The following is a 21,995-nucleotide window of genomic DNA, read 5'->3' as shown; positions in this document are numbered from 1 at the left end:
ATACAGTATTTGTCTTTTTGTGTCTGTCTTATTTCACTTCGCATCATGTCTTCAAGGCTCATCCATGTTGTAGGGTGTGTCAGAATTTCCTTCCCTTTTAAGGCTGGGTGCTATTTCATGGCAGGTATAGACCACATTTGGTTATCTATGCATCTGTTGATGGGCATTTGGGTTGCTTCCACCTCTTGGCGATTTCCCCTCTCACTCTGTACGCCATGGCAGCAGGAAAGCATTCAATGCTTTTCTGGCTCTGCTAGAGACAAGCTGATCAGACAAATGAGGACTCTCTTTGAGCCATTCACACCCACTGATATCACCTGTGAATTCACCAGGTTTAGTGAAGGTTACTAAATTCCAAACAAACACTCTGTTCCCAGTGCACCCAGGTGTTATTGACTGAACCAGTTCTGAAACCTCTCATTTCCTCTTGATGACTTGAGGATCTGCAGCTCACTCCATGCTTGCAGCCACAGGGCGTGCCATACATCTGGGGATACTGTACACCTGGGCATACTGTACACCCGGCCATACTGTACACCTGGGCATGCCATACGCCTGGGCACACCATACACCAGGGCATGCCATACACCTGAGCACACTGTACACCTGGGCATACTGTACTCTTGGGCATGCCGTACACCTGGGCACACTATACACCAGGGCATGCTGTATGCCTGGGCACACCATACACCAGAGCATGCCATACACCTGGGCACACAGTACACCTGGGCATACTGTACCCTTGGGCATGCCATACACCTAGGCATGCTGTATTCCTGGGCATACTATACCCCTGGGCATACTGTATGCCCAAGCATGCAAATAAGGGCAGGTTGGCTGTGTCACTAGCACCCTAGGCTACAAGATCATCTATTTGGGGTGCTATTCATAATTATGCCATATACAAGTAGTAGACAAACTGGATGTATGGTCACTCTATGTGCAGGGATTGTTTCACCTAAATATGTTCTGACTTCTTGCTGCTGCCTGAAGAAGAGTCACCACTTCTCATCGATGAAAGCAGATAGCCGAGGCTGCCTGTGTAAAAAAACCACCACCTTGAATGCCCCCATCAGGGCAGCTTCACTCTCTGCCCCAGTGTTGACTGACTCCTGATTCTAGGGAAGACTCACTGAGGCTAATCCAACAGCAAATGCCTGGTGGCCCAACACTTGGAGCCCCACAAAGCAATCAGTGTCCTTCCATCGATTGAGGAGGTGAAGACGTGAGGAAGCGTGAGGTAGGAGGCCTGTCGTGCCCCTCTCCAGGTGTCTTCTGAAGGACTGTTGTGGAGGAGGCAGCCAGACAAGTTCCCTGTCAGGGGATAAATAGGAAGACTTTGATCTTGTGAAAAGCTAGAAAGTTGTTTTTCCCTCGATGTCACTACTCAAGGTCCAGATGAAGAAAATGTCTTCTTCATCTTATTTCCCTTCTCCTTCCTAACTCCACAAATGAAACTGAGCCATCTATCAGAGATTGTTGGTTGCCTCCCCCTGACCCCAGAGCTGCTATAGCAACAGAAGTTGGAACTGGACACAAGATCATCCCACAAAAGACCACATTTCTTAGCTCCCCATGCAGCTCTGGGTACCTTGTGAGTAGATTCTGGTCAGTGGGAGGTGATTACAAGTGAAAGGAATGTGCAAAGCCTTTTCCTTCCCATTTTTCTATTGGCTGAAACAAGGTTACTTTCTTCTGAGCCACTTTTGACCATGCAGGCAAGAGCAACATACTTAGGGAGTGACGGAGCAATGACATGGAAAGAGCCTGGGTCCCTGAGTGTTCATGTGGAGCAGAGACATCTCCCCTGGATTAGCTTCCTCTGCACTGTTACACAAGAGAAAAATAAATATGTATATTCTTATTTCAGTTATGGAAGCCAAACTGATACTCTAATATGATAGCCTTAAATTACAGAAAAAAGAAAAAAAATAGGAGGGGAGAGGAAGGTCTGGGAAGAGTGGTAAGTAGGAGGTAGGTGCAGGAGAATGTGAAAAAAATACTGGACCGCAGATATTTTATTTACTCCAACCCCAAAAGTACCATCAGTCTCAGCCTTCTACCTTGGGTTTGGAAATTCACACTCAATTTTTCTGTTGATTGTCATGTAAATGTTTGATAAGGAAGCATAAGCATTCATGAGAAGACTATATCTTTTTTCTAAAAGTTCCAATAAAATGCTGCAGTATATCACTTTAAAATGATTAAAGATAAGGCTCAGTCCCTGAATTTGTCTTTCCAAAGTATTATATAATCCACTCCTAATTATTCACTTTCCTTTTACATTTTTGGAAAATGAGACCTATTCCTACAATGATTTATGAAACTCAATTTTGGGCACTATAATCTATTTTGCTATTAGTCTTTGCTGAATACATTTAGAAAAATAAACTGACTAGGATATATAGTATTCTCAAAGCTGACTACAAATAATTTGGAGCTTATTCTTAGAAAAATCTGTTCACTGGCTGCTGTCCAATGAAGTCCTCCCCACTTCCACCTGGATGGCCATCTTAGCTTCCTAAGGAAATGTGGCAGTCTACTATACCTGTGGCCCCAATGAGCCATTCTTCTAGTACTCACACCCTTGTGTAGTCCCCTCCCCTTAATCTGAGTTGGTCCTGTGATTTGACTAAATCAATAGAATTGGGCAGGAAAACCAGGGTGCTAGTTCCCAGTTTCAGCCTGAAGGCTTGGCCGTGTCCACCTTTGAACTGTTGGATGCCCTGAGCAGCCATTTAAGTATTCCAGCCACCTCACTGGAGAGACCATGTGGAGAGGGAGAGGCTCCCTATTTGTGCCTAGACCCAGACAACCCACCACTGAATGCAGCCACATAAGTGCCACTGGCACATCCAACAGAAGCCCAGGTAAATTGCAGATTTGTGAGCAAATATAATGATCATTATTTTAAGCCAGGGAAGTCTTGGGATGGTTTGTACATAGTAATAGATAAACAAATAATTAGCCTTTCTTGAATCACGTGGAGCTCCTACTTAAGTTTCCTAAATGGAATTTTCTCACAATTCCATTTGCCACATCATCTTCTGTTCTAAGTTTTTAACCAGCCAGGGTCACCATATACTGTTGTGTGGGTTGTACACTGTACCCGGGCACCTGCCAAGGGAGCCAGTGGGGACTGCTTACCTGGCCTTCACCTGGAGAGGGCACTTTTTCTAAATTGAGTGAAAATGTCTTATGGGCTCCCAGAGGTCTGATAATAGGCACCTTGTAGAATTAAATCCAAAGTTGTTGAACTGGCCTTTAAGACCCTCCTTTAACTGCCTGTTGCCACCTTCACCCTTCCCTTCCAACTTTCTCCAACCCAGCCTCTCATTACTCATCTCCAAGCTTGGCTTAGCTGGGTTACCCTACCTCCCATTGTCAGATGTGCCCCTTCTGCCTGATGGGCAGCAATGTACACGATGCTCCCAAATTAGGGCCACGCCTTCTAAAGGAGGATATAGTCCCACCACCAGCCCTTTGTGTACTCAAGCACCAGTACATTTTCAGTCTTGTAAACCTCAGAGGATCTAATGTTTGCTTACAAGGCCTTTTTTTGTTTTTTTAGAGGTTTCCAAGCATGTTAAAGTAAGAAGGGATGGTGTAGAGATGTGTTATTCTGCTTTTGGTCTTCATATGTGGAGGGCCGAGCCCAGGGAGATTTGGAGCTGCTCTTTCCCCAGGGAACTGTGCTTCATCTGTCAAAGATCTAAAGCACAGGGCCTTGCTGTCTGAGCCAGGGAAGCTGGTCTCCAGGGAAAATTCTTTCCTCAGAATTCATAGTGCAACCAGAAAGCTAAATGTTCCAATACACTGTGCAAATGGACTTGGACTTCGTGACATGGGATACACGTTGTCGAACTTTGTAATCTTACCCTTCATTCAATATTCAACACATTTATTTGATCTCTTCCTTTTCTCAGCGTCCCCTTCTTCTTCTGTGCTCTTCCTTCGTTCCCCATCACCCCCACCTCCCTGCCTCTGGGAAGGACTGACTCAGAGTCACCTTCCTGTCAGGGGATTGGTCGAGGGGATTTCTAGATGTGCAATTAGGGACCAAGGTGCTGATTGTTTTCTTTGATTTGGGACTCTAGATGAAGTACAGTTGCAGGCTGGTGGGATTAAAGGAACCATGACCTTGAGAGGTGTGTGCCACAGACTATCCCCGGTTACACCATGATACGAGGCAACGTCCCCAACTGTAGGGAGGAAAATGATGGGGTGCTCACCTGAATCCATGCCTGAAAGGGACAGGGTGCCTGGTCAAATGCCCCGTAAGCAGGTGTGCTAGTCACGATAGGGGGAACCAATGAACATCTTAGGGAAACTTAGCACTCTTCAGGATAGTGGGTAAAACTAGCAGTTTCTAGCTGATTATTATTAAGGATGGCCCATTTGAGCCTGTGATCTCTACAAATATTGCAGGATGAAAGGCCCCTTGAATTATAATTGGATTCCAAATATTTGCCTGGAATAATAGCTTGGCAACTATATGCTGGGAACTGTGAAGTAGAAGTAGTAGTAATCATATTTTTGTATTCCTATAAGTAATAATTACTATGATTGAGCAAATATGCATATTAAGTGCTCTCTATTATCTCATTTATTTTTGTTGTTTTTTAATTGTATTTATTTAAGGTATATGCCATGATCTTTTGATATACAAAGTGATATGGTTACTACAGTGAAGCAAATGAACATATCTATCATCCCACATGGTTATCCATCTCCCTCCTTTTTTGACAAGAACACCTAAAACCTATTCTTTTGGCAGAAATCTCAAATACAACACATTATTATTTGATGTACTCCTCATGTTGTAAGTTAGAGTCCTAGACTTGTTCATCCTACATATCTGCACATTGCAGCATTACTCACAATAGCCAAGATACGGAAACAACCAAAGTGTTCACTGATGGATGAATGGATCAAGAAGCTGTCTGTCTGTCTGTCTGTCTGTCTATATGTCTATATCTATCTATCTATCTATCTATCTATCATCTATCTGTAGTCGAATATTATTTAGCTTTAAAAAAGAAGATTCTGCCACTCACCACAAGTGAACCTGGAGGACATTATGATAAGTGAAATAAGCCAGACCCAGAAATAAAAATTCTGTATGATCTCACTATATGTGGAATCTTAAAAAAGAGAAAAAAAAGTCAAATACACAGAGATAGAGAATAAAATGGTATTTACCAGAGGCAGAGTGGGGGTGCAGGGAGGAATGAGAAGATGCAGGTCAAAGGATATAGTATCTCATTTAATCATTACACCAGCCCTATGAAATAGGTGGTATCTAGTTTTGGAGGTGAGAGATCCAGAGTTCAGAGGTTTAAATAACTTTCTTAAGCTGGTAGGTAGTTGATCTGTGATTCAAACTCTGAGTAAGGCCCATACTCTCATTCTCTCCTGCTACCCTGGCCTGCCCTTCCAGTCATGAGCAACACCACAAGACCAGGCTTGTCTAGGAACAGGCAGAGGCTCAGTCAGCTCTTCTACACCTGCTGCCTGTAGCTGCCCCAGCCCAGCACTGCTACATTGCAAATCCTCTGGACTGCTCAGCCATCACTCTGGGGTTCTGCCCTTTACATTTGAGAAATTCTGGAATAAAGCAAGTTTTGTTACACAAGTCACTTTATGCAGATTCTCTGGCCAAGCCTCAAGGCTCTGACACCACCAGGAAGAGGAAATCTGGTCTGAGCCCAGTGAGAAGCACATAGGCAGTGGGGCTGATGTGGAGGGGCTAGGCTGGGGGAGAGGATGCAGGCCCTTCTCTCTCCCTGCTTAGATGTTTGTCCACATTCCACAATGTGTAAAAAGAGTCAAGCCTGGGGGGCCTGATTTGGGGTTTGATGGGCACTTGTAGTTTCTTTGTGATACACTTTGTGGCTAGATATGGTTGCTCACTCCTGTAATCCAGGCACTTTTGGAGGCCGAGGCAGGAGGATTGCTGAGGCCAGGAGTTCAAGACCAGCCTGGGCAACATAGCAAGACCCTGTCTCTACTTGAAACACAAACACACGTACACACACACACACACAAAATACACAATACACTTTGGAAAACCACAAGGTGATTTCACACCTGTTTCTTATAGCTGAGGCTGTGAGAAAATCTAAGTAAGATACGTTAAAGGCAGTCACTATTCTGGATGAATTTCCTCCACCAGCAGAGGTGACGAGTATTTTGTAGGGAGAAAGCATTCTTTCCCCTCACCCAACTCAGTAGGAGCTCCAGGAGGGAGGCGGCTTCAGGACAGGACTGGCGTCGGAGGTGACTGACAGCAGTCAGCTGCTGGGTCATGGCTGCTGCTTAATGTCCTGTCCATTTCGTGTTCACGAAATGTTCTGCAGGTTGATGTCAGTAGAATTTTATCTCAATTTTCTTTCTAGGTCTGACCCTTGGGAAGAATCCAGCACGAGGTAGGAGTGAAGAAAGGAGAATGTAGAGGAAGACAGTTTTATTCCCTTTGTGATCAAGAGGTTAGGTCGCTTGTGGCATTCTGGATATGGATGTAGACTTCATTTTTATTGATTTAAACTCTCTAAATCCATGTAGAATAAGCGTAATTGTAAACCCACTGGCACAAGCTACTGAGAAAGGCTGTGTAGTCATAGCCTGTGGATACCTCTGAGAAGAAGTTCAGTCAGCACTTACCCATCCCGGGTGCTTTGATATTATGCATGAGTCAAGGTAGGGAAGTGGTTTGGAGAGAGACTTCCCCTGGATACCTGGGAACTCGGTGACTTTATGAGTTCATTGCAGTGAGGGGGCATTGGGACCAGCATAATGGGCTGGAAGCTGGACAGTTGGGTCTGAGGACTGGTTCTGCACTCGCCTGATTGAGACCACAGACAAGTCTCATAACCTCTCCAGGGCGCCCCTTCTTCATCTGTGAATTGATGACCACTAAAGATGATAATGGAAATAATGCTTCTCTTCCAAGGAAGCTGCAAATATTAAATAACTTAATATGTGTGGAGATGCTTTATCATCCGTAAAGCATGCTACGACTGTGAAGCTGAAATGCTCCACATGTGAGGGGCTGTGCTACCCCAGTGCTTAGAAGAATGCCACAGGCAGAGGATGCCCTCAACAGGAAAACATTTATAATGATATTTTACAGTCATACAAAGAAAAGTATCATTATTGTTCCGATGCAGGATAGAAACATTTAAAAATGTTTTTATTTGCATCACAGACCTCTGAATATCTGATAAAACCATGAATCTTTTCTTTCTCTTAAAACACACACACACACACACACCCCACACACAGAGCAAACAGCAAAAATAAACCATGCTAATACATTCATTCAGTAATGCTTTACATACAATTTCTGGGGGCTCATACTTTCTCTTAGCTCATAGCTTAAGAAAATGCCTGACCTAGAGACTGGTGCAGGCTTGTACTCTCTGACTGTAGTCTAGGAGAGAAATAGACTGCATAGAAGAATGAACAAAATAACAATGTTTAGCATCTGCCTGAGAAAAATGCTACAGAGAACATCTCTGGAATTCTAATAGATTCCTACAGCCCTCTTGAAAAAACAGTTTATATCTGATGTTAACTAGTCTAAGTTAAAAATGTGCTCAGGCTAAAGAAAGTGTCTGCCCCACACATGTGGCCACCCTTCAGCTCACTGATGCTTTTGTGCAAAAAGTCGTGGTCCGGATATCTGAATCCTCCTCCTGCCTCCACAATGGGCTGCTATCCGGTAACGGCTGTGAGGTCCCATTACCGCAGGGCGAGGCTCTTCCAGGACGCTCAGATGCCTGCTCAGAGCTCAGCTTATCGGGGGGATCTGCGAGCTCCTGTCAACGCCCTGGTGTGTCCACCCTGGCCCATCTTGGGGGACTAGATTTTACCCTGAGCAACACATGATTTTTGGGTAAGGGCTGTCCGTGCTAAGTAGAATTTCATTTTGGATTCAGAGAATTCAGAACCGGAGTCAGCTCAGCCCAGGTGGAAATGTAAAAATTCACACCAAGATCAACTCAAACTCAGTGAGACCATGGCCAGCGATGGAAAGTGAAAAGGAAAGAAAATAACTGAGCAGGCAAAGCTCTGTCCCACTTTCTTCATCCAGCTGGGGCCTTCCACGGGAGAGCACAGAAGGTATTTGCACCCAATGCTTCATAAAGCCAGCCAGGGCACTCATTTTTAAGCTCACAGTGCGCCACCTTCTATCTTCGGGTTGTTTATGGCCTCTTGGTTATAGGATGTAAACATCCCCCATGGGAGATGTGCAGGTTACCCACCTGATCAAGCCAGTACTCCCTGGGATCCCAGAGATCAGAGGCCTCCTGGAAGGCAGATGGTGCGAGGCCTGGATGTCGGCTCCTCTCCCCGCATCTAGATCAAGTGGCGGCAGCACAGGCAGCTGGAAGGTACCCACAGAAAGAAATCGAGCACTATGTTCAGAAAGATCCACTCCATCTTTAACTCCAGCCCACAGAGAAAGACGGCGGCCGAGAGCCCCTTCTACGAAGGAGCCAGCCCTGCAGTGAAGCTGATTCGAAGCAGTTCCATGTATGTGGTCGGGGACCACGGGGAGAAATTCAGCGAGTCCTTAAAGAAGTACAAAAGCACCAGTAGCATGGACACCAGCCTGTACTACCTGCGGCAGGAGGAGGACCGGGCGTGGATGTATTCGCGCACCCAGGACTGCCTGCAGTACCTGCAGGAGCTGCTGGCCTTGCGCAAAAAATATCTCAGCAGCTTCAGTGATCTGAAGCCCCACCGCACCCAGGGGATTTCCTCAACCTCCTCCAAATCCTCCAAGGGAGGGAAAAAGACTCCTGTCCGGTCTACTCCCAAAGAAATAAAGGTAAGTGCTGCTGAGCAGTACAATTTAGATGAGGGTTTTTCTGAGAGCCTTGGGCAACTGTTTGAAAGCTTCTTCCTACCTCTGCATGGCTTAATTAATCTGACACATTCTGAGCCGCGGCGCAATAGTCCTCAGATGCTTTATGCGGCCATATCCCCAGCCTGGGGAAGGGTGGCTAAGCCCATGTTTATTACTCATTTATTTATTATTAACTTTATTTTAGGTTCAGGGGTACACATGCAGGTTTGTTATATAGGTAAACAGTGTGTCACAAGGGTTTGGTGTACAGATTATTTTGTCACCCAGGTAATAAGCATAGTGCCTGATTGGTAGTTTCTTGATCCATGTTAATTTTTAATACCCAGGAAGCAAAAAGGAGCAGGTAATGGTGTCCACAGAGCAGCTCGGTGAGGAAGACATGGGTTTTGGTGTCAGGCGGCACCGTATTTGCATTGCACATCTATCAATTCCTTCCCAGTGTTATAGGTGAGATAATGCTTGCATGGCATTTGGATGACAGCAAATCATTTTTCAACAAATTGTTGGTTTTTAAAAAATTATTGTTGTCACATCTAAAAATCCTGGTGAAAAGTGAAATCATCATATGACTAGATGTTTTCAAATATGGAGGTGCTTAGCCCCACGCAAGCCAAACAACTGGAAAATTCCTCCATCTGTACCTCAGACCAGGCATGTGGTGGCTCAGGCATAGCCACGGAGACAGTCTGTGTCTCTTGGGAGATTCCCGGATGGTTTTGGGCACTGGAGGTCTCCAGACAGTCACAAGCATGAAATGAGTGAAAGAAATAATTTGCATTTATCTCTTTGTTTATGCTTATTGCAGTGTTTTGTATATACCATCTTTTCTTGAGCATCACAATAAAGCCAGTACAGTAGGTGGGGAGGAACTCCTTCAGTATCACAGAAGGGAAAACCGAGGCTCAGTGACCCACCTCTAGGTGCTAGGTCACCTAATTTTAATTATGAGCCGGCGATTCATTCAGTTACTCTTTCCTTTATTTCCTCAGACTTGTATTTATTTAGAGACAAGAGTCTCCTCTGTTGCTCAGGCTGGAGTGCAGTGGCATGATCATAGCTCACTGCAACCTCAACCTCCTGGACTCAAGTGATCCTGCCACCTCAGCTTCCCAAGTAGCTGGGACTACAGGCACCTGCCACCACACGTGGCTAATTAAAATTTTTTTTTTTTGTAGAGATGGGAGTCTTGCTTTGTTGCTCAGGCTGGTCTCAAACTCCTGACCTCAAGCAGTCCTCCCGCCTTGGTCTCCCAAAGTTGCTGGGGTTACAGGTGTGAGTCGCCAAACTCAGCCTGCTTTTATTTATTTCTAATGCCCGTAGGTTAAGGCTGTTTTGTTGTATACTTCCATCAGTCATTTTCCTGATGACCAGATGAGATGTTTGAAGCAGGCCTGTCTCCCACTTCCTTGCTTTCTCCCCAGAGTGTCCTGTAGGCCGTGCAAACTCCATTAATGTTGAATGACTGACTGGCCCACTATCAAATCTCTAGGGCTTGGCCTAACCCAATTGGTTTCAACTGTCTGCATGTTATACCAGGTGGGAGCAGTTTAAATAATCATTTTAACTCTAAAAGTTTGTCAGTGTTGGGGGCCCATAAAAGAGGGTCCTAGTCACGGGTCCTGGTGCTGACTCTGTGGCCAGCCAGCTGTAGATCTGTGGGCCAGCCACCTCTGATGACAGAAGGGGTTGCAGTGGTTTCTGGACTCCTTTCCAGCTTGGATATTCTGGGGTAGTAGGCACTGGCTAGATTTCCTCTAGGTACTACATTTCTCTGCAAATGGAGCTCTCTCTTATAGGACCTACCTCCCTTCCTTGTTGAGCTATCTGAAGATGGAGGGAATAGAAGCAGAGTGACCAGTTCTAGCCCTTTGAATGGCTGTGCAGAGGCACATGGGCCTGATATAATGTAGGGATCTCCTTCGGAGATGCCTCTCACCACAGCGCAATCAGGAAAGAGTTTTGAAAGGACACTGAAGTCAATCAGACCAAGATTTGAATTTTAGTTCTGCTATTTACCAGCTGTGTGCCTTTGTTAAGGGAAGTTCACCTCTCTGGGTCTGTTTTTCTGTCAGGTAGTAATGGAAATGATAATGTGAGGAGTAGGCTCCTGCACGTAATTGTTCCCAGCACATACCAGGTACTTACTCCAGCGTTCACTGACTCTGAAATGTTGGATACAGCAGGCTCTTAGCAGTCTTTTCAGCTGCTGTCTTTCCCCATGGCTCTGACAGAAACAGCTGTATGCTGGGCCTGCCTGTGAAATGATGGGTTCAGGCTTCATGGCTGGTGGGGTGGCCCATGGCTGCCTGGGTCTCTGTGCATTGCCGGGACAGGGGACCAGAAGGAATCCTTTGCCCTGGAATGCCGTTACCCCATGCTTTGGGAGAAAGCTCTGCTGACATTCCAGGTTTAGGGAAAACACCATTCTTTCCCCTGACTACCTACTATGAGTTGAACTGTATCTCCTCAAAATGTATATGTGGAAGTCCTAACCCCCAGTACCACAGATAGTGACCTCAGTTAGAAACTAGGTGATTGCAGATGTAATTAGTTACGATGAGGTCATGCTGGGTAGGGTGGGCCCCTAATCCCATAGGACTGGTGTTTTCATAAGAAGATGGCCATGTGAGGACACAGAGATGCAGGGAGAATGCCACGGACAAAAGCCAAGGACCTACCAGAAGCCAGGAGAAAGGCCTGGAACAGACCCTTCACCAGCACCTTCAGAGGGAGCATGGCCCTGCGGACAGCTTCTGGCCTCCAGAACTGTGAGATCTATAGCTCTAAGCTACAGAAGCTACCCAGTTTGTGGTGCTTTGTTACAATGGCCCTAGGAAATGAATATACCCCTCTATAGAATTAGCCTCTTCTCTTCTCCAGCATTGGTCTGAACACACCTCTATTTTAGCTTTCATCACATCCTACTGTGGTTTGTTAAAATGTGTGTCTCCCCTGGTGGACTGCAGTGAACTTGGTGAGCTTGAAGCTGAAACAGTATCTTTCTCATTTTTCTATCTCCAGAGCATAAAAGTGAATACTATCAATCATTTGTAGATGCTTTATAGCCTTTAAAAGTCTGATGTCTTTTGTGCCACACAGAGGGGAGAGCCGGCCTCCATATAGGGAGGGAGCAGTGTTCTCTGTGACTCCAGGGCACCATGGCAGGCCCTTTCTGCTGCCCTCCCTCCCTCCATCCAGATGCAAGCCCCTGGCCTGGCCACAGGACCTAAGTTCCCTTGTCTGTCCCTCTTTGTGGTAAGATAGTGGCTTTTAAACTATTTTGATTAGAATCCATTGCAGTAAGAAACATATTTTGGATATTGACCCAGTTTACCCAAACACACAAACGAAACAAAAGTTTTATGAAATAGACTTACTCCTGTTCCTTGCTTAGCACTCTGATGTTTTCCAAAGCATTCTATGCTATTCTAATTTTTTTTAAAAAAAATTGTTGTGACACAATAACTTGATTTCACAAGCCATTACTGGATCAAGACATATGGCTTTCATGCTCTGGAATGAGGCTTTCTAACGGGTCCCATTGACATGTGAATGGCATCCAAGGCCAGGGTACCAAATGGTCTGTTACCCCAGCCCCCTGGAGATGCCCAGAGCCTAGAACACCACCCATGTGGGTCGATGGGAGGAGGAAGTCAGGACACACTAGAAGCGAGGTGAGCCTCGGGTGGGGCTGGGAGCCCCTCCTGGGACCCTGCATGGTGGGAGTCTCTGCCAGGCCCTGTGGCAATGTACGCCTCCCTCAGAATAGGTCATTATAAAAATGAATGAATGAAATACACTTTTTGCAACATTTAAAAATCAAAACAACAACAAAAATCCGTATGTGAGGGTTTTTGTGTCAGTGTTGGGAAAGAGCTGCAGTTTGGGACTCATTGTTTAGGTGCTAAAAGGTTAGAATTTCTAACCCAGGGCATAATGTGTGTGGCAGAAGGATGGCATGTTTGAACTGTGTCTTGTCAAGGAATGTAGAGTCTCTGAACCAACAGGACAAGCCTCCTCCTGCTCTGGGCACCTTGGGTGTTTCTTGCCAGTCAGGAGGAGCAACGATGTTCTCCTCTACACCCACTTCCCCTGCTCCCATGCAATCAGCTGTATTCCTGACTTCTAATCACCCTCCAAACCTGACCTGTTGGCTATTAGCCTCATTCTATAAAGGAGAAAACTGGGGCTTGGGGTCGTTAAGAGATTTGTGTAAGGCCATGCTCCTGACGAAGAGAAAGCCAGGATTTGATCCCAATCTGTATCGTGCCAGAACTCACACCCTTGTCAATGTATCCACTTTGACTGGAAAACATGTTTTGATCTTGTATAACATAGAAGATGCAAGAGTGTGCACCTTAGGATGTACTGCAAAGGCTGTTTTATCCTGCACACCTGGGCCAGGGAGAGTCATTAGGGAGGCAGCTGCATCATACTGCACGTGGATTCTGTGTAGGGTGAAGCCCTCCCAAAGTGGGAGAGACTGGGCTTCTTTTCTTCAAGAGAAACCTGGCTGAAAGGAAGTGGCCAGAAGGTATGCTTTAAATTGTTTTCTTTCCACAATCCGTGGATGGAATTTATCTCCATCTTGACTTCTTTTCACATGGCTACCTGTGATTCCAGTTTTACTCTAGGTCTCCATAGCATTGAAATATTGAGTTTATATATCATCTACTTTTGCACTTCTCAGTACACACTAGGAAAAGAACTGAGGAAACAGTGCAAGCACAGCTACAATCGGAACTTCATGATGGGTAGGTATTATGTCCTGAAATCATTTTTCAACAAGATACTTTCATATCTCCCAGCTCATTCTACAAAATATCTGAGATGAAGAATCTATGGCAGCTGAATTAGCTTCTGTGTAGCTGAATTAGCTTCTGTATCATGTCAGAACTCATACTGTCAATATATCTACAGCATCTTTTGACTGGAAAATGTATTTTGATCTTGTATAACATACAAGATTCAAGAGCATACAGAATTGTTAAGTAACACCAGAAATTGGAAAATCAGGAGAGAAAAAAAATCATAGAAAATCAAGACCACTCAAAATAATATGCAGATCATAGAAGCTAATTCAGCTGCCATAGATGAGCCTTAGATTTGGCTCTGTCCTTGCTGGAAGCTAAGATAAAAAGAGCTGGACTTGTTTCAAAATTCTGATGATCTGAGAAGAACCATACCCATTGCTTAGGGGAGTGAGATTTTTCCCCTGGCTTTGAATTTCAAAATATCTCATATGGCACTTGACTTAGGGAGTCTTGTGTGATGTGGTTAGTGATGCCCTTAATAATATTTTAGTAACAGTTTATTAATATATCACTCACTTGTCCCTTAACACATATTGATTGAGCACATACTATGTGTCAGGAGCTGTTCTAGATGCTGGTGAAGAAGACAAAGTCCTTGTCCTCATGGGGGTAGTCGGTCTTGCGAGAGAGCAAGACCAGAATTCCTATGGTGATTTCTCAGAGCCCCAGCTGTAACCACACAGGGTGTGGTCCTGAACTGCATCTTAGTGAGAGACTATGGATTGGCAGCTTAGCTGAGCTCAGTAGCTTCTGCCAGCCCCTTCTGAGCCCAGGGAAGAATTCAAATGCCAGAGGTATGGATACATCACACACCCTTCCAATGGCCTTTGTCAAAATCCTCTGAAGAATTGGTTCACCCCAGGAGAGAAAAATGTCTGTGAAAAGTAACAAGTTGTCCTGCTGTGTTTTTTGCTATTTCCACTCCACCCTGCATCCTAGCATGTTAGACAGCCGATTGCTCCCTGTGGAGTTTGTTCCAGGGTCACGTATGGGATGTGACTGGCTTCGGCCTCTGTGTGTGCCTGTCTCACTTGCTTGTTCTTGTTGATTTCTTCAAGCTGCAGCCTTCTCCTGCTATGACGAGCCCTGGGTTATTTTACTTCTCTCTTTTCTCACCTACTCATAAACATCACTTTTCTTAGCTTGGCTTTTTAATTTTTTTAAATATAATAGCTTTAATTCACATACATAAAACTCACTCTTTCACAGTGTACAAGTCAGTGGTTTTTAGTCGATTCAGTATTGTGTAATCTTCACCACCATCTAATTTGGAAACATTTTCATTATGAATTTAAGCTTTATTTTAGTGTTGTACAATAAATGTAACATAACTTTTACCATTTTCACACAGCACTTCATGGTTCCTGAAATGAGTGCTTTTTAGTGTCTTCAGATTATGGGTAATGAAATCTATTACAGTTAACAAATTCTTAAGAAATTAAATACTCTTCTCGAACTCCTGGACTCAGGCAATCCGCCCACCTCAGCCTCCCAGAGTGCTGGGATTACAGGTGTGAGCCACCACGCTCCATGTACTAAATGCTTTTCTTTGAATGACTTTGTATCAATTTTTTTAAAAGTAAAAGTGCGTACTACTAGATATCCTTCAAAATGTTAATAGCCAGACAATAACCAGGGTCTTTCACACTAGTCTCCCATGAGCTTTTCCAAATTATCATTTATATAAATGTATAATAATTCATCCAAAGGATTATTAAGCCCTAATTAATGTATTTTTAGGACACTTTATTAAAGTATTGTTAGTAGTACCCTAGAATATGAATTCCTTAAAAGATCATGGATCCTCTCAAAGTACCTCATTTAGAAATCAGGAGAATGTTTTTATAAAAGGTTTGACAATTATTTCTTTAAATATGAAACAGTCTTTTAAAGTAAAATATTTTAATATTACCATTTTAACTATTTTAAAGCGTACAATGCAGTGGCATTAAGTACATTCACAATGTTGTGTAGTGATCACTACCATCCATCTCCACAACTTTTTCATTCCAAACAGAAACTGCACCCATCGAACACGAACTCCTCATTTCCCCCTTTCCCCAGTCCATGGTAGTCTCTGTTCTACTTTCTGTCTCTGTGAATTTGCCCATTTTAGTACCTGACATAAGTGGAATCATACTCATTCTTCTGTGTCTGGCTTATGGCACTTAGCACAACGTCTTCAAGGCTTGTCTGGGTTGTTGCTTGTGTCAGAGCTTCCTTTCTTTCTTTTTTTTGAGACAGAGTCTTGCACTGTGGCCAGCGCTGGTATGCAGTGGCGCGATCTTGGCTTGCTGCAACCTCTGCCTCCTGGGTTCAAGTGATTCTCCTGCTTCAGCCTCCTGAATAGCTGGGACTACAGGCGCTCACCACCACACCTGGCTAATTTTTGTATTTTTAGTAGAGACGGGGTTTCACTATGTTGGCCAGGCTGGTCTCGAACTCCTGGCCTCATGATCCACCCGCCTCGGCCTCCCAAAGTGCTGGGATTACAGGTGTGAGCCACCGCGCCTGGCCCAGAACTTCCTTTCTTTCTATGACTGATCAGTCTGGGTTTCAATGGGAGGTGAAGAGGAAAAGTTGAAGCCTGTGCTCTGCATCTGACTAGAGTGCTTGCTGGCATTTGGGGTCCTCCCTGAGGACAGCTCCCCACACTTTTAGGGCCAGAGAAACAGCAACAACCACAGGCCACTTTGAGAAATGGGTCATCTAAGTGGACCCAAGCCTGACTAGATCACAGAGAAGAGGCTCGGGAGGCTGGTGACAGAGCCAGGCTGCTGCTTTGGGGTTGGCAGCAGAACCCTATGGAACCCCATGGCTCCCACGCAGTCCAGATGGTTCACATTGGACATTTTCTCAGGCGGGGTTACTTGTTGATATGACTTGACTAGGTGTCTCCACCCAAATCTCATCTCAAATTGTAATCCCCACGTGTCAAGGGAGGGAGGCGATTGGATTATGGGGGCGGTTTACCCCATGCTGTCATGATAGGGAGGGAGTTCTCATGGGATCAGGTCGTTTTAAAGGTGTGGCACTTCCTCTCCCGCTTGCTCTTCTCTTTCCTGACACCGTATGAAGAAGGTACTTGCTTCTCCTTCATCTTCTGCCATGATTGTAAGTTTCCTGAGGCTTCCCCAGCCATGTGGAACTGTGAGTCAATTAATCTCTTTCCTTGATAAATTACCCAGTCTCAGGTATTTCTTTAATAGCAGTGTGAACATGGACTAATATACTGGTCACTCACCACAGTCAGAGGAAACCTCATTAATTCTCTCATGGATCCCTGAGTAGCTTGGATTTCTGATAATGTCTGCCTGAATGAACTAGTTGCAAAATATACACCCCTCCCTGATCCTCAACTAATGAAAGTCACCTGTTATAAGAATGGTTTAAAAAGAACCCATTGAATTCCGAAGAATACCTGTCAAAAGTGATTGATTTTTAGTGAAAATAGTTTTATTCTGAAAATAGTTAGCTTTCAGAATAATTTTCTATTAAGGCCACTCAGCCTTGGTTCATAAAATGAGACCACATCAACAGCCTGTAGAGGCTCTTTCTCCTCTATGGCAGGAGGGTCTGAATCCAATTCATCTAAAAAGACTCCAAATTGTCTGTATATTAATTGCATATGGGATAGGAAGCAGGTTCTTGATCTGTTTTACACCGTTGATAATTATTTTTCAGATCTGTTGAGAATTTCTGCAAACACAGTGATATTAAAATGCAGGTTTTCTGTGAGCATCAGTTACTGGCGGGGGCTGGGGAGCTGTCTGTATCACTTGGCCAGTGTCTGGTTTACATAGTTGAAAGGCAGTAAAAATTCAATATGAACTGCAAAAAATTTCCTATTATGCTTGGCAGAGTTCTCCGCAAGATGGCAGACAGTATAATAATGATTGATAACTGTGCATATGATTCCTGCAGTCCCTCTCAGTCAAGCTGCAAGACGTGTAATTATATTCCTAATCTATCCTCTGAGCACAAGCTGTTTGCTCTGCCTAGAAACAATACTTCCTCCTCCCTTTTTTCTCTCCCCCACACCACCTTGTTCACCTGGCTAACTTCTTGTCCTTTGAGACAGCAGAGACAGCACTTCCTGGGAAGCCTTTTCTCACATCCACAATTCAACACAGTGGATTTCCCTCCTCCCTGCGTCTGAGCCTTGTTTTAGCACTCAGCACACTGTAATTGTCTGTTCTTTTGCTTATCTATGCCACTAACTGTGAGCTCATTGAGCAGAGGCATTATATCTTATTTATCTTTTTAACTCCGACCTTTAGCACGGTTTTAGGCACATGATAGATGCTCAGTAAACCAATTACCTGAAAAACTCCAATTGTAATTTAAGAAGGAAACTGTTATAAACTTTGATGGAAGATCTGGAAAAGTCATAGGTGTGTGGTTTTGATGCCTTTTCTTTTTTTTAGTGGAATAGAATATAGTTTGCGTATATTCATGTGGAATCATATCCTAATAATTAAAATAGCCATTATGTAATTGATTAGAGCCCACCATCAAAAACACACACTATACATTTTTTTCTGATAATAAAGTTATATTTGCTTATAAGATGAAATTCATAACACACAGAAAAGTGTAGGGAAGAAAATAAAAATATCTTAGAATCCTACCATCTAGATAGAGGTACTCACTGTATAATTTTTAGGTATATTTTCTTTTAGTCATATTTTCCTGTGTATTTGCACATATGTGCATTGGGGCTGTAAGATAAAATGAAGACTGCCTAGCAAAAATTAGAATTTTTTAGTATAAGGATGTCCCATGTAATATTTGGCATGTATTTATATGAAAAATTATTCATTGTTTATCTGAAATTAGTCTTCAACTGCCATGCTTTATTTTAATTTCTTAAACCTGGCAAACCTCATGTCCATATATGTATAAATGTACTAAATTTGGTTCATACCATATGTACATCTTTGTATTATTTTCTCAGTTAATGTTATATACTGTGAGTTCTTTTCCATCTCATTAACTACTTTTTGAAAACAAAAGCTTAAAAGGCAAATTTAACAACTCACCTTCTTTAAACAATTGCTAAACGTTATAAATAAACACATTTTACTCTATGTCTGTAAGGCATTTTTTAGCAGAGATTCCTAAAGTGTGATGAATGGGTTGAAGGCCAAAGGTCATTATTTTTTAGGGATTCTTTTACGTATTACTTTCCAGAAACATTTTACCAATTTATGCTTTTCATTGACAGTGGGTTTCTAATAAGCTCTTCTATTTGCATTTTATCAGCATCAAGTACTGTCATTAATTTTAAAAGTTTGCCAATTTGATAGATAAATTGCAGTACCTTAAGGTACTTTTATTATTGCTTGCATAATGACCTTTGCAAAGGGTCATTGAAGAATGACCTTTATCGTCATAAAAATGCATACTTCTTATTTAGTGGATAGTTCATTCATGTCTTTATACATTTTCTTTTGGCTGTATTAAAGTTTTGTTATTTATTTATAGGGACACTTCTTATATTTTGTTACTTACAGGGATTTTTGAGGATATTAGTGCATTGTCTTCCATATATGTTCAAATATTTTTTCCAAGTTATTATACATCTTTTCATTTATTTGATGTTTTCTGATGTGCAGATGCTACTTATTTTTGTGTCTTCAATTTTTGTCTGTAATTTCTTCCATTGCTTTCATGCTTAGAAAGTCCTTCCATGTTCCAAGGTCAATTGCATATTTGCCATATTATCCTTTTTTTAATAGTTCCGTTTTTCTTTTTTTTTTAAACCAATCCCTTTGTCTATCAGCAATTTATTTGGATATGTAGTAGGAACTGAGAACACAACTTGAATTTTCCTGAATAGCAAAGTTTTCCAACACTATTTATTGACAACTGGCATGTATATAAAAGTGTACATTCCTTCTCTTAGTGGATTGTGACATTTCACTTACTGTATGTGAAGATTTTACACTATGCTTTAAGTCTGTTAATTCAGTTCTATCAGTTAGGCTTCTAACAGTTTGATATATATGAGCAACATTTTATTAACTTAGTGTTTTGTTAAAGCCAAATGATCATTTACATGACATATAAGGCCAGGAGTTACAAGGGGCTGACAAAATAAGTAATGGCTTTAAGATTATAAAGCTGGGCCAGGTGAGGTGGCTCATCCCTATAATCCCAGCACTTTGGAAAACTGAGGTAGGAGGATTGCTTGAGGCCAGGAGTTCGAGGCCACTGTGAACGATGGTCACGGCACTGCACTCCAGCCTGAGTGACAGAGAGATATTCTGCCTTTAAACAAACAAAAACAAACATTATAAAGCTGGGGAAAAAGTAAGCCTAAAACTGTTAGTTGGATCCAGTGAATCTACAACCTCTGTTACCAGAAACAAAAGATATGCAGCTGTTCTCCCAAAACTATTTTAATATTTAGTTATAATAGATAATACCATGGTTTAGTTATACTAGAGGTTCTGACAAGCTTCTTATTTTTATCTCTTTGTGATAATTTTCTCAGCTCAGTTGTCTATTTCACTGATTTTTTTCTTCAGCCCTGGCAAGTTGACTATTTAGCTCATCTATTGAAAATTTGTATGTGGCTATGTATTTAAATTTCAGTGATGATACTTTTTTCTAAGTTTTTTTCTTCCTAGTCTACAGTTCTTGTTTCATAAACTCCCATTCTTTTTCCATAAAACTCTATTCAATTATGAGCATACATTTCCTTGGGTGCTGTAATATAAAAGAAATAGGTAAGTATCACTTTTGACTTGGTCCTGTACCTCCATCCCAAGGATAGCAAAAGGCAAAAAAGAGGCACTAGATGAAACTTTTAAGGTTTAAAACCAGAAAAACCTTATTTGGTAATATTAAATTGCTTGTGGGTAAATTTGACTTGTTTTGCATTTAATTTCACCCAGTTGAATGATCCAAGTGTAAAATGACCTTCTCAATCAGGACCAATTCCACGTTTTACCCTGGAAATTTCATCACCAATATTGACATTCAGATACCTAGGTACGATTATCCCAAAGAAGTATTATTAGTACCACACAGAAATCGAAAGTAGAGTTCCTAAAATTTGCCAAATTAAGTCCCAAAGTATAAATTAGCAACATATAAATTGGTTGGAAAATATAATTAGGTAATGGCATGTATATAATGGTGTACATTCCTTCACTCAACAAATAGTTATTTCAGTGCATCAGGCACTGAAATAGATGCTCGATGTTCATACATAAAGACAATATATTTGCCCTAATGCAGCCCATAGCTTGAGGCAGCAACTCTCAGTGTCACTGTTTGAACCACACTGGTGTGTTGACGTGCCTTGGATGAGAAACAGGTGGAATTACAACCAGAACATTGGGAGTTGTGAATATCCTACAACCTGTCTCATGTATGCAGCAGCTGGCAGTGTGCATTTATCAATAGGGGTATGTCATATTTGTGAGTGTTATTTGCCAAAGTCATCTCACAGAAGAGGTTGAGGATCATTGGTCCAGTATGAATTAATACAGTGTGCGATGTGGATGTATCCAATGCGATAGAAAATGAGCATAGAAAATATGTGCCTGGGTCTGTCTGTGGCAATTGGTGAAAGCTTCAGAGAGGAGATGACACATGAGTTGACCCTCTGAGGAGTTGAGGGGAATTGCCAAGTAGAAGAGGTGAGAGGGGGCTGGATGCTTAGCAGTGGTCTCCTTGGCATTGGCTGGGTTCTCCTTTCTGACACAATGTTGCTGTTTACAACTGGAAGTTTATTTTGTAGAATTTAGATCTCTTGCAGAAAAATACTGACAGAGCCCAGAAGAAAATGAACAGACTGGGGAAGGGAGCATCTCAGGTACCCGGAGGGTGGTGAAGCCAAGCAGGATGGCAAACTGATATGAAATGAAAAAAAAGATAAATAATATAAAAGTAGAAACGGCCCTCAAGGAATTGGAAATTGAAATGAGAAACACAAAGGAGTTTTGTTTGGAAAGTGCAAAGGATTCCATCTGAGAAAAGTAATCCGAGGCTCAGGCCTGGGGTAGGGAGATGGAGCAGGGAAGACTCGGAAAATGATAATCCTAAGGCCGTGGAGGGTTAAATGTGAAAGGCAAACTGGAGTGGAGCTGTCAATAAGATACAGATGCTCTTAGAGAAAGCTTTGTCTCCCTGGGCTACTTCAGGGCTGATGGCAAAGGGACATGGACCCTGTGAAACTCAGCCGGGAAGGCTGCAGCAGGAAACAGCCTGCATTACATTTGGCATTTCCAAAGACCAAAAGGTCTGGGCTAGGAAAAAAAAAAAAAATCAAGATTGGGAGGGAAGCAATCCAC

General features: G+C 42.8%; 1 protein-coding gene across 1 annotated transcript in view; it reads left to right on the top strand.

Moving 5' to 3' along the window:
* Positions 1 to 21,995, top strand: part of C14H13orf42 (chromosome 14 C13orf42 homolog) — a 51,072-nt gene that overhangs the window by 13,604 nt on the left and 15,473 nt on the right. The window contains exon 2 of the mRNA XM_024348545.2: positions 6,399 to 8,836. Within this exon, the coding sequence (XP_024204313.1) occupies positions 8,423 to 8,836 (414 nt within the window). The 5' untranslated portion in view covers positions 6,399 to 8,422. The remainder of the gene's footprint in view (positions 1 to 6,398; positions 8,837 to 21,995) is intronic.

This window comes from Pan troglodytes, chromosome 14, assembly GCF_028858775.2.
Source record: "Pan troglodytes isolate AG18354 chromosome 14, NHGRI_mPanTro3-v2.0_pri, whole genome shotgun sequence".
NCBI classification, from domain to species: domain Eukaryota; kingdom Metazoa; phylum Chordata; class Mammalia; order Primates; family Hominidae; genus Pan; species Pan troglodytes.
This window is presented reverse-complemented; position numbering and strand designations above follow the sequence as displayed.